The sequence below is a fragment of the Rhinatrema bivittatum genome, chromosome 7 (assembly GCF_901001135.1).
Source record: "Rhinatrema bivittatum chromosome 7, aRhiBiv1.1, whole genome shotgun sequence".
Lineage (NCBI taxonomy): Eukaryota > Metazoa > Chordata > Amphibia > Gymnophiona > Rhinatrematidae > Rhinatrema > Rhinatrema bivittatum.
The window spans coordinates 110,156,088-110,170,333 of record NC_042621.1 but is presented as its reverse complement, the minus strand read 5'-3'; the positions used below and the strand labels follow the sequence as shown (position 1 = coordinate 110,170,333).

Sequence of the window (14,246 nt, the reverse complement as noted above, 5' to 3'; positions counted from 1 at the left end):
ACAAAAGAGGCAGACCAGTCAAGGCTGCACTGGGAACCTCTCATTTCTGGGTCAAATTTTGACCAGTGATAAAGTTATTATATCTAACAATTCTTCAGGGTCTTATCAGAAATGAACCATTGGTCTCAGCTCAACTACCAAGGCAAAGATGCCAATGCTACTGAAAACTACCATTTGGCATTTATTTTATTTATATTTCAAATCTTTTTATTGAACTTTTCCTACATAAAACCACTACAAGCAACACATAAGAAAGTCAGGCAGATACATTGGAGCACTCTTTCTAATGCCCGCATATGACAAACATGTGTATATTACCCACTAGGAGAACCTCCCGCTGCCCCCCCCCCCCCCCGACCACAGCACAGCTCCCCAAAATTTATTTATTTATTTATTTACTTAGGGCTCTTATATACCGATATTCTTGTAACAAGTTACAAATCAATTCGGTTTACATTAAACCATAAAACTTGTGCTAACAAGGCATTACATTAAACAAGGAAGCCAAAAACTTAGGTTCATTAACAATGTTAACGGGGTGAATACAAGGAGAACAACTTTAGCCGGCTAGCCAGCTCTTAACTATAGGTAACTGGCACGATGTCTTGTGGGGGGGGGGGGGGGGGCACAGAGCCTCGGAAATATTATGACATTTGTTGGAAAGACTGAATTAAAGAGTTGATTTTTCTGGTAAGCAGACTCCCGGAATCAAAGGTGAAGGAAGCTCTACTGTTCTGCTGAGTCAGGGAATGCTTGGATGAATAACCAGGTTTTGAGTCTCTTTTTGAATAAGATTGTGCATCTTTCGAGCCGAAGTTCTGGTGGGAGTGAGTTCCAAAGAGATGGGCCAGCGGTGGAAAGTGCTCTCTTTCTTACTGCTGTTTTGATTGAGGGTACTTGTAGGGTGTCTCTGTATGCTGATCTCACCGGTCTGGAGGGTATTCGTGGATGCAGAGGGAACTTGAGGTCCAGTGGGGAGATGTTGTGAATGGCTTTGTGAATGATCGTTAGTGTTTTGTATAAGATTCTGAATTTGATTGGAGTAATGTGTTCTCGTCTGTTCGTCTTGGTCAGAATTCTGGCAGATGCGATTTGTAGCATCTGTAGTGGTTTAATGGCGTTGGAAGGAAGGCCGAGGAGGAGCGAGTTGCAGTAATCGATTTTTGAAAAGATGATTGCCTGGAGAACTGTCCGGTAGTCTTGATGATGGAGGAGGGGTCTCAGCCTTTTTTAAGACTTGGAGCTAAAAGAAGCAATCCTTTGTGGTGTTGATGAAACTTTTGAGGTTCAGCTGATTATCCAATATGACTCCTAGGTTTTTTACTTGAGGGGAGAAAACTGGTTGAGAAGCAGAGTGTGTGTTGGTCTGTGAATAGTTGCCATCTTGGGTGAGTAGGAGTAGCTCTGTCTTGTCTGTGTTCAGGATCAGGTTGAGGTTCGACAGGAGGTTCTTTATGGATTGAAGGCAGGTGTTCCAGAATTCCAAGGTTTTATCAAGAGATTCTGTAATCGGTATAAGAATTTGGACGTCATCTGCGTATAAGTAATGGATTAGGTTTAGTTTGGAGAGGAGCTGGCAAAGTGGGAGCAGGTAGATGTTAAAGAGAGTTGGAGATAGTGAGGAACCTTGTGGGACTCCCAATGTAGAGCTGACGGGGTGTGACTCTTTGTTGTTGATTTTGACCTTGTAGAAACGGTTTTGAAGGAACGATTTGAACCAGCTGAGGGCGGTGCCTTTGATGCCGATCTCAGATAGTCGATCTATGAGAATGGTGTGATTCACAGTATCAAAAGCCGCTGATAGGTCTAGGAGAATTAGAAGACAAGGCAGTTTTTTGGCGTAGTTCAGGAGAATGGAGTCTGTTAATGAGATTAAGAGGGATTCTGTGTTACGGGATTTCCGGAATCCAAACTGTGATGGAGATAGAATTTTATTTTCTTCCAGGAATTCCGAGAGTTGTTTATTCACTATTCTTTCCAAGATTTTGGAGATGAGCGGGAGGTTTACTATTGAGCGGAAATTTGCTGGGTTGTCTGGGGATAGATTCGGTTTTTTTAGCAAGGGTTTTAGAATAGCAAGCTTCAAGGGGTCGGGGACTAGACCTTGTGATAGTGAGCAGTTGATGATCTTTGCAATAGGTTTTGAGATGGCATTTGGGATAGAGACGAGAAGGTTGGCGGGGATCGCGTTCCAGGGATGTGATGCTGGTTTGAGCTTCTTTAGTACGCTTTCGATCTCTATGGTTGAGGTAGGCTCGAAGATTTCCATGTTTGAAGTTTGGTTAGCCCCTGTGGTGATGAGGGGTAGCTGAAGATGGACTCTCTTATCCTTTAGCGGCGCAATGAGGTTGGTGATCTTTTCTTTGAAGTATGTAGCTAGTTCGGCGGCTATTAATCTATTAATCTCTAGATATAGCATTGTAATCATTGAGAGTAAGACTCCTGGCCCAGTGTGACAAAGACTGCAAATAAGCACCCCACACCTGCAAAAAGGTTTTCCTTTGCTTCATGAAATCTAACTTTTCCTTGTAATTCTCATTGGTACACATATGGTTCCGCAGTTGAGTCATATTTTGTGGGGGTCTTCTAGTCAGCACTGTAAAATGACCTTTTTTGCTAACCCCACTTTACAAATCCAAATTCTCACATACTTACGACCTACTGCCACCCTACTCAAGTTGTCAAAAGTAGCACTTTTGCCTGTAGCGGTAACATAAGACCAATAATTTGATTTACATAGTGTATAAGAAGTGACCAAAAAGGTCTGGATCTTGGAACAGGCCCAAAATTGATGGCCTAAAAGAGCCTGGCAATATTTTATATTTAACATATGTCTAAACTAGCAATCCCCATCCGATGTGCCATCTGCTGTGGGTAATACCACCTCATTAAAAATGGATTTTGGACTTCACGAAGAGGAGCATTACTAGTGAGAGTCTATCTTCCCAAAACACTTCTCATAGTGAGTTTCCAAAAATTCTAATGTCCAACTAACTTCCCCTTCCCCAAAATTTTACCAAAATTTAACTTGTGTTTCAATTTATTTAATGTAGTATAAAAATAGGAGATTGAATGGGGAGATGGATCTTCCACAACAAAAATCTCTGAGAGACGTAAACTCTGTTCACTGCCCCAGTCCTGCACTCCCGGAGATTGAATGTTTGTAAAGAAGGAAAAAAATGTTTGTTGTGTAAACTATTCCTCCACCATTGTTTGAAATGATTTTAATATCCCATTTTCTGACAAAAATTGCACAATTAACTTCAGCCCCTTAGAAGCCCATACTGCAAAAACCTGCTGAAGCAGTCCTGCCGGAAAGGCCTTATTTCCAGTCGTGGGCAAAAATTGAAAAAATAGGCCACTCCAATTTTAGTAAGCAGCAAAAATATCTCCAGGACATTTCCTGTATTGGGTCGGTAGTCTAGAGAGTTTTGAGTATAAAATATATTCTCCAAAAGAACCGGAGTATAAAATTGCTTACCCAGTAGCCAATTGGCAACATGTCGCAAATTACATGCAACATTATAAAGCTTTAGGTCCGCCAACTCCAAGCCCCCACACTCCCATTTACACATGAACTTTGCCAATGCCATTCACGGTTTTCCATTCTTCCATAAATATTTTCGCAAGAACCTCTCCAGTTGGTATAGGTCCCGTCTGGCTAATTAACAAGGAATGGTCTGAAACCTATACAACAACCGCAATAAGTGCAGAAACCATAGGCATTCAAAGACTGTTCTTTATTATTCTTATACTCCGGCAACTCTACTGTTTTATATCAAGTTTTGTTATCAGTGTAATTCAATGGGTCCCCCGACACGGTCTCGTGTTTTGCCGAGGCTGCGTTGGGAGGGACAGTAGGTATAAATCAATATTTCTGAAATTAAATATATAAGATGGACTATGTAAATAGATGAACCATGAACCAACCAAAAGTCAAATTTGACAATTTCAAATGTGAAAAAGTATTTACATACCAAAGCATGTCCTCATAGAATCTGACAGGGAGCGCGTCTATACACATTACACAAGGGTTTTTAACAGAGTAAAAGGCGCGAAAACAAATGAACCAATCAGGGGCCAAGCTGGTTAGAGCCAATCAGAGTTAAGTAAAGTAAGTCCATTCCAGTTCTTTATTCAAACCATAGGGTGTCACAGTATTCAAGATGTATATCCTCCTCTGCTCTTTGCGTATTAAATATTCTGAAAAATTGCCCCCACGTCTCGGGAGGGCAACAACCTCTAAAACAAAAAAGAATAAATCAGTCTGCACTTATTGCGGTTGTAATATAGTTGTTGCGTGCAGCCTGGCTCTGGTGTTGTTCTGAAACCTATACAGCCAGTTAGGCAGTATTATTTATCCTTCCTGTCAATGACAGCTGAAAGTCCCGCCGACTCCTCAGCATCATTACCAGTACATCAAATACATTTTGAAAATGTATTTGAAATAGTTGCTCCAGATCCCTGTGTAATATAATACCTAAATGAATAAAAGATTCTACGACCCAATGCATTGGAAAGTGACCCTCTCACGTCAGCCTCACCAGATCGCCTGTGGACAAGGCTTCACATTTATCCAGGGTCAGTTTTAACCCCACCAGCCTACCATGTATGGAAAATTCCCCTAGTAATACTTGGAGAGAAGGCTGGGGGTTCTCAATGTGAAGCAAAATATCTGCGAAAACTGCCAATTTAAATTGCTAGAGTAGAGCGTTTCCCCAGAGGGCACCCCCTTAATTAAAGCATTACTCCTAATGCGCTGAAGTAGTGGCTCTAAGGAGAAAATATATAACAGGGACAATAGCGGGCATCCCTGTCTCGTACACCTACCCAGTGAGAACGCTGCCGATTTATATCCATTTACCGTCACAGATGCTCGAAGGTCATTGTATAAAGTACGTATTAATTGAACAAAATACCCCTCTATCCCAAACGCCTACAAAGTGTGAAATATAAAGCCCCAATTTAGCCAGTCAAATGCTTTTTCTGCATCACAGCTTTAATAAAGATGGTACTTTAAGTCATTGGCAATGCTCTAAAGAAGCAAGAATTTTACAAATGTTCCTGATAGCAGAGCGACCTTGTACAAATCCTATTCGTTCCTCTCTAATAAGTGTGGGTAAAACCTTAGTCAGTCTGCTGGGCCATAATTTTCACCAGCAATTTGACATCAAAATCTAACAAAGAGATTGGGCCGTAAGAAGCTGGGGCAACCGGCTCTCTCCTTGATTTAGGAAGTACAATTATAGCTGCACGATTAGCTGAGAGGGGAAAGCGCTCCAACGCACTCAAGGAGGCAAACATTTCCCCCAAAGGAAACTCTACCTTAGAAATTAACAGTTTGTAAAATTTGGCAGAAAGACCATGTGGCCCAGGAGACTTTAATAACTTAGCGTCCTTTATCGACTGCACTATTTCTTGTAATTGGATTGGGCGATTCAACACAGTTAGGGGGTTCTTCCGTTATGCGGGGTAAATTGGTTGAAACTAAATAATCCACAATGTCTTGTGGAGATCCTGACTCCGTAGTATAAGGTCTGATAGTACTCTCTAAACACTGCACAAATGTCTTTCCCTGAGCTAACTAACTGCCCTGTGGAGGTGTGCATTGCTGTGACATTTAGTACTTGTCCAGTTTCTAGTCAAATTGGCCAAAGATCTCCCCACTTTATTAACATGTTGATAAAATCAGCATCTATAATATGCTAAAGTTTGTATTTTTGTGCTTGTTGGTGAAGCAATTCATTCAAAGCCACTTGTGTCTTAAAAAAATGTTGAGATTACTTACCTGATAATCTCCTTTTCCTTAGTGTAGACAGATGGACTCAGAACGAATGGGTATAGTATGCTCGTGCTAGCAGTTGGAGACGGATCTGACGTCAGCACGGGTATATATACCCCCACAGGAAGCGTAGCAACTCAGTAATCTTCCTTGCAAAAGCTGTTATGGATGTGTGTACTGACGCTCAGTGAAATAGTGAAACAGGATTCCCCTGACCGATTGATAGTAGCTGGAGACCACCAGCATTCACAACCGGAAGGCGTCGACACCTGGCAAAAGGGGACGCTCTTATGTAAACAAATGACATGGCTTACCTTGAAGCGGTGAAACCAATGTATACAGGCAGCTGGGCGGGATGCTGAGTCCATCTGTCTACACTAAGGAAAAGGAGATTATCAGGTAAGTAATCTCAACATTTCCTGGCGTGTAGCCAGATGGACTCAGAACGAATGGGATGTACAAAAGCTTTACTCCCAGCCTGGGCGGGAGGCTGCCTGAGGACCTCGTAGGACCGCCCTCGCAAATGCAGTGTCCTCCCTGGCCTGGACATCCAGACAGTAGAACCTGGAGAAGGTATGGAGGGAGGACCATGTCGCTGCTTTACATATTTCTGCAGGCGACAGCATCCTGGATTCTGCCCAGGATGCCGCTTGTGCTCTGGTAGAATGAGCCTTGACCTGTAGAGGCAGAGACTTCCCGGCCTCTACATAAGCTGTTCGGATAACTTCTTTAATCCAGCGGGCGATGGTGGGCCGAGAGGCCGCTTCACCTTGTTTCTTTCGGCTGTGCAGGACGAACAGATGGTCCGTCGTTCGTATTTCTTGTGTCACTTCCAGATATCTGGGCAGCAATCTGCCTATGTCGAGATGGCGTAATAAACGCCCTTCTTCAGATTTCTTCAAACCCGCCGTGGTAGGCAAGGATATGGTTTGGTTAAGATGAAACTGTGAAACCACTTTAGGTAGAAAGTAGATTGGAAACACGCTCAGCGAGCGTGCAGGCTCTCCAAACTGCTTTGGAGACGGAAATTACTGAGTTGCTACGCTTCCTGTGGGGGTATATATACCCGTGCTGACGTCAGATCAGTCTCCAACTGCTAGCACGAGCATACTATACCCATTCGTTCTGAGTCCATCTGGCTACACGCCAGGAAAATGTGGCTTTTGCTTCTTTAATAGTATTGTTTGTTTTTTAGAGCTATTGTTCCAATGTTAATATGGCCACTGCAGTAGCTTTATGTTTAGCTATTGTATAGGAAACGTCTCCCCGTAAAACTACTTTCCCAGTATAATACTGGTGAACCTCAATGCTCTTGATTATTAATGCAGCACTCACCCCATTTCTTTAAAAGATATTCTCGAAAGGCTAGGTCATTATACAAATATCTGGGAAATTGCCAAGCAAAAGTAGCATCCGCCAGGCAGAGGCCCTCAACTTCCACCCAAACGGGGGCATGAGCGGAAATTGTCAGAGGCCCAATCTCAGCATTCAAAGTCCGAGGAGCCTTTCCCAGATCTACTAAAAAATAATCAATCCAGGATTGCGTATTGTGCGCCCGTGAAACATGGGTATATTCCCCTTCTAAAGGGTGTTCCTCTCTGGGAACGGCGATGGGCAATCCTAATCGCTGCAAATGGCCACAAAATTGATTCTCAGGGAGAAGCCCAGGCCGGCAGGAAACGAGATGGTTGACGCTGCCAGCAATCCCCCCTCGCCCCGATTGCCTACCCGAGAGTCCAGCGATATCACCACGGTTATATTAAATCGGCAATGGATGAGAAACTGGATAAGCGGTCAGAATATCGCTGCGCACGATCATAACAAGCCTTTAGGCAGAGAAATCAAAGCTTTCAAACCTAACATAAGTCCACTGTAACGGCATTGACACTCCAAAATAATAAATCTTTAAGGACCAGCAAAGATTAATGCAATGCATAATGCCATGAGTCTCCAGGAAGAAATCTTCCTCGTCGAATTTCCTCAAATCAGCAACAGTCTCAGCTGCATCCCGATCTTCGGTTTCTTTCAGCCTGGAGTGAAAGAAAGCTTCTGCCTCCACAGCAGTCTCAAAGAAATGTACTGCATTATTGAAAGTTACTTTTAATTTCACGGGAAATTGAAGAGTAAATCTTACATGGTGGCTCACCAAGTTAGAGCATACTGTTGTAAATGTTTTACATCGAGCGGACACTTCTGCTGAATAATCTGCAAAAAGCAGAAATCTTTGGCCTTCATAGTCCAGCGTTCGAAGTTGCCGATAACGGACGAGAAGCAGTTCTTTGTGCCACAAATTTAAAATGTGTTGCAATCACTGGTCATGGCTTACTCTGCCCATTTCTATTGGTCCCCAGGCAATGGCATGTTCTATTTGCAAGGCTCCAAGTTCCATGACTGAACTGGAGTCATGAGCCTAAGTAAGTTGGACTTTGCATATTTCAAAAGTAAAAAAGCTTTGTAAAATGGGTTTTAAGAAAGATTTTTTTCTCAGAAGATTAAGCTTTGTAAAAACGAAAAAATTAGAAAGTTTTCAAGCGACTGATGATTATCACAATTTTAAGCACAGAAAAGCTTTCACTGATGGGTTATCAGATAAGACATACTGAACCCAGTGCTTTATGATGGTTGCTTGAACACATGCAATTGTCCACTTCAAATTCTATTTTATTTATAAGCATCCAATATTTCATGTTTTCTTAAAAGGCAGGCCCAAGGTGGATTACATAAAGTAACAAGGCATTGAGTACATAAGGAATGGATGCATACAGATATCATCAGGTAAATTGCAAATACATAAGATGTAGGGTACACTAGGCAAGAATAGGGAAGTGAGTGCAATGGAGAATTATGCAACCTGATCAAAATTGTTGAACATAACTGCAATATCTGCAACAAACAGAGAAACTATTAACCAGATAGACTTTGGGAAAGACACTGCTTACCCCTGAGCGTTAGCAGCATGGGATCTATCTACTGTTTGGGATCTTGCCAGGTACTTGTTACATGGGTTGTCCACTGTTGGAAACAGGATACCGGGCTTAACAGACCCTTGGGTCTGATGCAGTATGACAGTTCTTACTGATGTACTGCATAACTATTTAGGAAAGTTAGTTTCCAGATACAGCAAAATAGGAGTCGGATATAATCAGATGTAGAGTCCTATTATGGACTTTTCTTCCAGGAACGTGTCCAAACCCAGCTATGCTAACAATCTTTACCACATCCTCCAGTAATGAGTTCCGGAGTTTGAGTGAAAAAATATTTTCTCCAATTTGTTTTAATTGTGCTTAGTAACTTCAGTGTATTTTTTGAAAAAAAAAAAATTAAATAAAGAGTAAACAACTGATTCTCATTTACATGTTCTACTCCACTCACGATTTTAAGGTTCTCCATCATATCTCCCCTCAGCTGTCTCCTCCAAGTCTAAACTTTTTAGTGTGCCCATTCCCTTTATCATTTTGGTTGCCCTTCTCTGGACCTTTTCCAGTTCCGCTATACCTTTTTTGAGATGCAGTAACCAGAATTTCATGCACTATTCTAGGTGCAGCCTCACATAGTGCAATAGAAGCATCCTGACATTTTTTATTCTCCATTCCTTTCCTAATAATTCCTAACATTCTTTTTGCTTTTTTGACTATCATACACTGACCTGAGGATTTCAATGTATTGTCTATGACGAAGCCTAGAACCCTTTCGTGGGTAGTAACTCTTAATATGGAACCTAACATTGCGCAATTACAGTTTGGATTACTTTTCCCTATGTGCATCATTTTGTACTTGTCCACATTAAATTTCATCTTTTGATTGCCCAGTTTCCCATGGTCCTTTTGTAATTTCTCACAATCTGCTTGTGATGTAACAACTCGGAATACTTTAGTATCATCCGCATATTTGATTACCTCACTCATCCCTTTTCCAGATCATTTATAAAATATATTAAAAAGCGCTGGTCCCAGTACAAATCCCTGGGTCTCTCTACTGTTTATCCTCCTCCATTAGGAAAACTGACCATTTAGTCCTATTCTGTGTTTTTATTTATTTTTTTATATTCCACTTTTCAGCACTTCAAAGCATATTATCTTTTTCCTTTCTTGTAACCCATTGGCAATCCACAACAGGGCACTGCCTCCTATCCCATGATTTTTTTTATTTTCTCAGGAGTTTCTCATAAGATACTCTATTAAATGCCTTCTGAAAATCCAAATACACAAATCCACCAGTTTATCATTATCCACATGTAGCAGATTAGTGAGGCATGACTTCCGTTGTGTAAATCTATACTGGCTGTGTCCATTAAACCATGTCTTTCTATAGGTTCTGTGAATTTTGTTCTTTAGAATAGTTTCTACAATTTTTCCTAGTACTGATATTAGGATCACTGGTCTATAGTTTCCCAGATCACCTCTGGAGCCCTTTTTAAAGATTGAAGGTGGCCAGTCTAACTCCAGTCTTGAGGTGCAACAGATAATAGGTTACAAATTATTAGTAATAGGTCTGCAATTTCATTTTTTAGTTCTTCAGAGTATTACATCTGTTTATAGAATTAATGGCCACTATAAAGTCACTGTCCATTATTTCTTGAAAGAAGAAAAATTAAATGAGACAAAATTAATGTCATGAAAGATCTTAATATTCCTATCTCCTTGCTTTTATGACATCTTGAAACTCACAATAGTGTGGCAGTCAATCCCACATGTACCTAATGGCACTAGCCTGGATGGTCTTCAGCAATTACTGCTGGATGTTGGGGCAACTCATAAAACTGGTAGTCTAATTACCAGCAGAACTGGCAGCTATACAGCCCTGAACTGTGTGATCAGATATCATCCCAGGTTAGATGTGCCTCCAGGACAGGGTTGGGAAACACTGGCCTTTGCCATGGCATATCCAACACCACATCACATGCTCACCCAGTACCACAGCAGGTGCCCTCAGTTCCTTGCATGCCAGTACCACTGTGCACGCCTAGTATCAGATACCTAATTTAACAGTCAGCCACCAACTTCGGGCCTGAACCCCGACAAGCCTCCAGAGAACGGACTCCTTTCCCGAAGATGCAGCAGACAAAAGATGATGCTCCCCCACCCCAATACCAAACGACACCCATAGAGCTGCCGGGAAGAGTCCCAGAACTATATCTCACCCTTCAGCTCACCTTGTCACCCGTATAGTAAGTACCTCCTCAGCTTCTAGTCAGCCACATCACCCCACCACAAGTCTTTCTGGGGAAGTTTTTATCCAACCCCCCCCCCCCCAACAGCCCCAGCCCTCACCTGGCTCACACCGCTGCAAAAGCCGCCAGCCCACTCGGCTCAAGAGCACCACGGCCCCCATCTCCGAACCGGGTAGGGTTATTTAGTCCTTGCAATGCGCATGCACCATTGGGCGAGACCATTCCAACAGTCGCCTTGCGCGAGGTGATGACGTGTTAAATAGCCGTGAGCCTATTACTGATCGAGAGACGCGAATTTGGGGGCGGTGGGAGTTATTTCATTTGTAGAAGGGTTGGAGAAGTTCGGGCCGTTTGGGGCTAGAGTGGGAGGTTCTTAGAGCGGAAGTGACGACGGTGTGGAGCGTTCTAGCCGTGCTGGTAACGAGGACAAGAAGTTGTCGCTATGCCGTACGCAAATCAGCCGACTGTGCGGATCACGGAGCTGAGTGATGAGAACGTGAAATTCATCATCGAGAACACGGATCTGGCGTAAGAAAGAGAGGGAGAAAACACATATGTATGGATGTCTAACGGGTCGGGAAACGGAAATAACTCTGTGTCTGGAGTATTGTGGAAGTATTGTTTTATGGTAGTGTTACGTAGCTGATTTCCTCATAGCATGGGCTAAAAGTCAAATATTGCTTGCTCAAAATTATAACCTTCCCAATGCAAGCCCAGTGCTGTTACAATTCAAATTTGAACACTACTGTAAAGATGCTTGGCTGCATAGGGCGAGGAATGGTCAGCAGAAAAAGGGAGGTTATGTTGCCCCTATATTAGATCCCTTGTGAGACCTCACTTGGAATATTGTGTACAATTATGGAGACTGCCCCTTCAAAAGGCAATAAGAACATGCCATACTGGGTCAGACCAAGGGTCCATCAAGCCCAGCGTCCTGTTTCCAACAGTGGCCAATCCAGGCCATAAGAACATAGCAAGTACCCAAAAACTAAGTCTATTCCATGTTACCGTTGCTAGTAATAGCAGTGGCTATTTTCTAAGTCAACTCAATTAATAGCAGGTAATGGACTTCTCCTCCAAAAACTTATCCAATCCTTTTTTTAAACACAGCTATACGAACTGCACTAACCACATCCTCTGGCAACAAATTCCAGAGTTTAATTGTGCGTTGAGTAAAAAAGAACTTTCTCTGATTAGTTTTAAATGTGCCACATGCTAACTTCATGGAGTGCCCCCTAGTCTTTCTATTATAGAAACATAGAAACATAGAAATGACGGCAGAAGAAGACCAACCGGTCCATCCAGTCTGCCCAGCAAGCTTCACACATTTGTTCTCATACTTAACTGTTTCTCTTGGCTCTTAGTAACCTTATGTTCTAATTCCCTTTTCACCCCCACCATTAATGTAGAGAGCAGTGCTGGAGCTGCTTCCAAGTGAAATATTAAGTTTGATTAGTTGGGTAAGCGGCAGCATAGCTCTCTGCCATGAAGCAGAGGGCAATGCTGGAAATGTGTGAAGTATCAGTTTTTCTTTTCCCCTGTCATTGAAGCAAGGAGTCATGCCGGACATGCACCGAAAGTGAAGAATGCCTTGAAAGTCACATTAACTATCATCAAATATTGAAAAGCCTAATAATTGGTAATACCTATAAGCCCATGAACCCATCCCTGTTTTTTTTTCTTTTTTTCTTTTCTTTTTTTAATTGGGAGATGGATGCCCTTCATCCTTCTACTCTGTTATTCGAAAGAGTAAATAACCGATTCACATCTACACATTCTAGACCTCTCATGATTTTAAACACCTCTATTACATCCCCCCTCAGCCATTCTTCTCCAAGCTGAAAAGTCCTAACCTCTTTAGTCTTTCCTCATGGGGAGCTCTTCCATTCCCCTTATCATTTTGGTAGCCCTTCTCTGTACCTTCTCCATCGCAATTATATCTTTTTTGAGATTCGGCGACCAGAATTGTACACAGTATTCAAGGTGCGGTCTCACCATGGAGCGATACAGAGGCATTATCACATTTTTCGTTTTATTCACCATTCCCTTTCTGTTTGCTTTTTTGACTGCCGCGGCACACTGAACCGACAATTTCAGTGTGTTATCCACTATGACGCCTAGATCTTTCTTGGGTTGTAGCTCCTAATGTGGAACCTAACATTATGTAACTATAGCATGGGTTATTTTTTCCTATGTGCATCACCTTGCACTTATCCACATTAAATTTCATCTGCCATTTTGATGCCCAATTTTCCAGTCTCACAAGGTCTTCCTGTAATTTATCACAATCTGCTTGTGATTTAACTATTCTGAACAATTTTGTATCATCTGCAAATTTGATTATCTCACTTGTCGTATTTCTTTCCAGATCATTTATAAATATATTGAAAAGTAAGGGTCCCAATACAAATCCCTGAGGCATTCCACTGCCTACTCCCTTCCACTGAGAAAATTGTCCATTTAATCCTACTCTGTTTCCTGTCTTTGTAACCAGTTTGTAATCCACGAAAGGACATTGCCACCTATCCCATGACTTTTTACTTTTCCTAGAAGCCTCTCATGAGGAACTTTTATCAAACGCCTTCTGAAAATCCAAGTATACTACATCTACCGGTTCACCTTTATCCACATGTTTATTAACTCCTTCAAAAAAGTGAAGCAGATTTGTGAGGCAAGACTTGCCTTGGGTAAAGCCATGCTGACTTTGTTCCATTAAACCATGTCTTTCTATATGTTCTGTGATTTTGATGTTTAGAACACTTTCCACTATTTTTCCTGGCACTGAAGTCAGGCTAACTGGTCTGTAGTTTCCCGGATCGCCCCTGGAGCCCTTTTTAAATATTGGGGTTACATTCGCTATCCTCCAGTCTTCAGGTACAATGGATGATTTTAATGATAGGTTACAAATTTTTACTAATAGGTCTGAAATTTCATTTTTTAGTTCCTTCAGAACTCTGGGGTGTATACCATCCGGTCCAGGTGATTTACTACTCTTCAGTGTGTCAATCAGGCCTACCACATCTTCTAGGTTCACCATGATTTGATTCAGTCCATCTGAATCATTACCCATGAAAACCTTCTCCATTACGGGTACCTCCCCAACATCCTCTTCAGTAAACACCGAAGCAAAGAAATCATTTACTCCTATCACTATAGTCTTCCCTGACACACATGGAATTTCTACCCATAAAGATTTAATTGTGCATTTAGTCTCATGCAGGATGTTTATCCTGTTGGACTCTATGCCATCCCGAACATAAAGCGCCACATGCCTCCCGGGTGCTCCTCTCTGTC

At 42.0% G+C, this 14,246-nt stretch overlaps 2 protein-coding genes across 2 annotated transcripts in view; one reads left to right on the top strand and one right to left on the bottom strand.

The window, feature by feature from the left end:
• Positions 1-11,190, bottom strand: part of COQ9 (coenzyme Q9) — a 102,073-nt gene extending 90,883 nt beyond the window's left edge. Inside the window, exon 1 of the mRNA XM_029608933.1 lies at positions 11,053-11,190. Within this exon, the coding sequence (XP_029464793.1) occupies positions 11,053-11,113 (61 nt within the window). The 5' untranslated portion in view covers positions 11,114-11,190. The remainder of the gene's footprint in view (positions 1-11,052) is intronic.
• Positions 11,191-11,327: 137 nt separating this feature from the next.
• The window catches only part of POLR2C (RNA polymerase II subunit C), a 51,181-nt gene continuing 48,262 nt past the window's right edge, over positions 11,328-14,246 (top strand). The window contains exon 1 of the mRNA XM_029608936.1: positions 11,328-11,480. Within this exon, the coding sequence (XP_029464796.1) occupies positions 11,395-11,480 (86 nt within the window). The 5' untranslated portion in view covers positions 11,328-11,394. The remainder of the gene's footprint in view (positions 11,481-14,246) is intronic.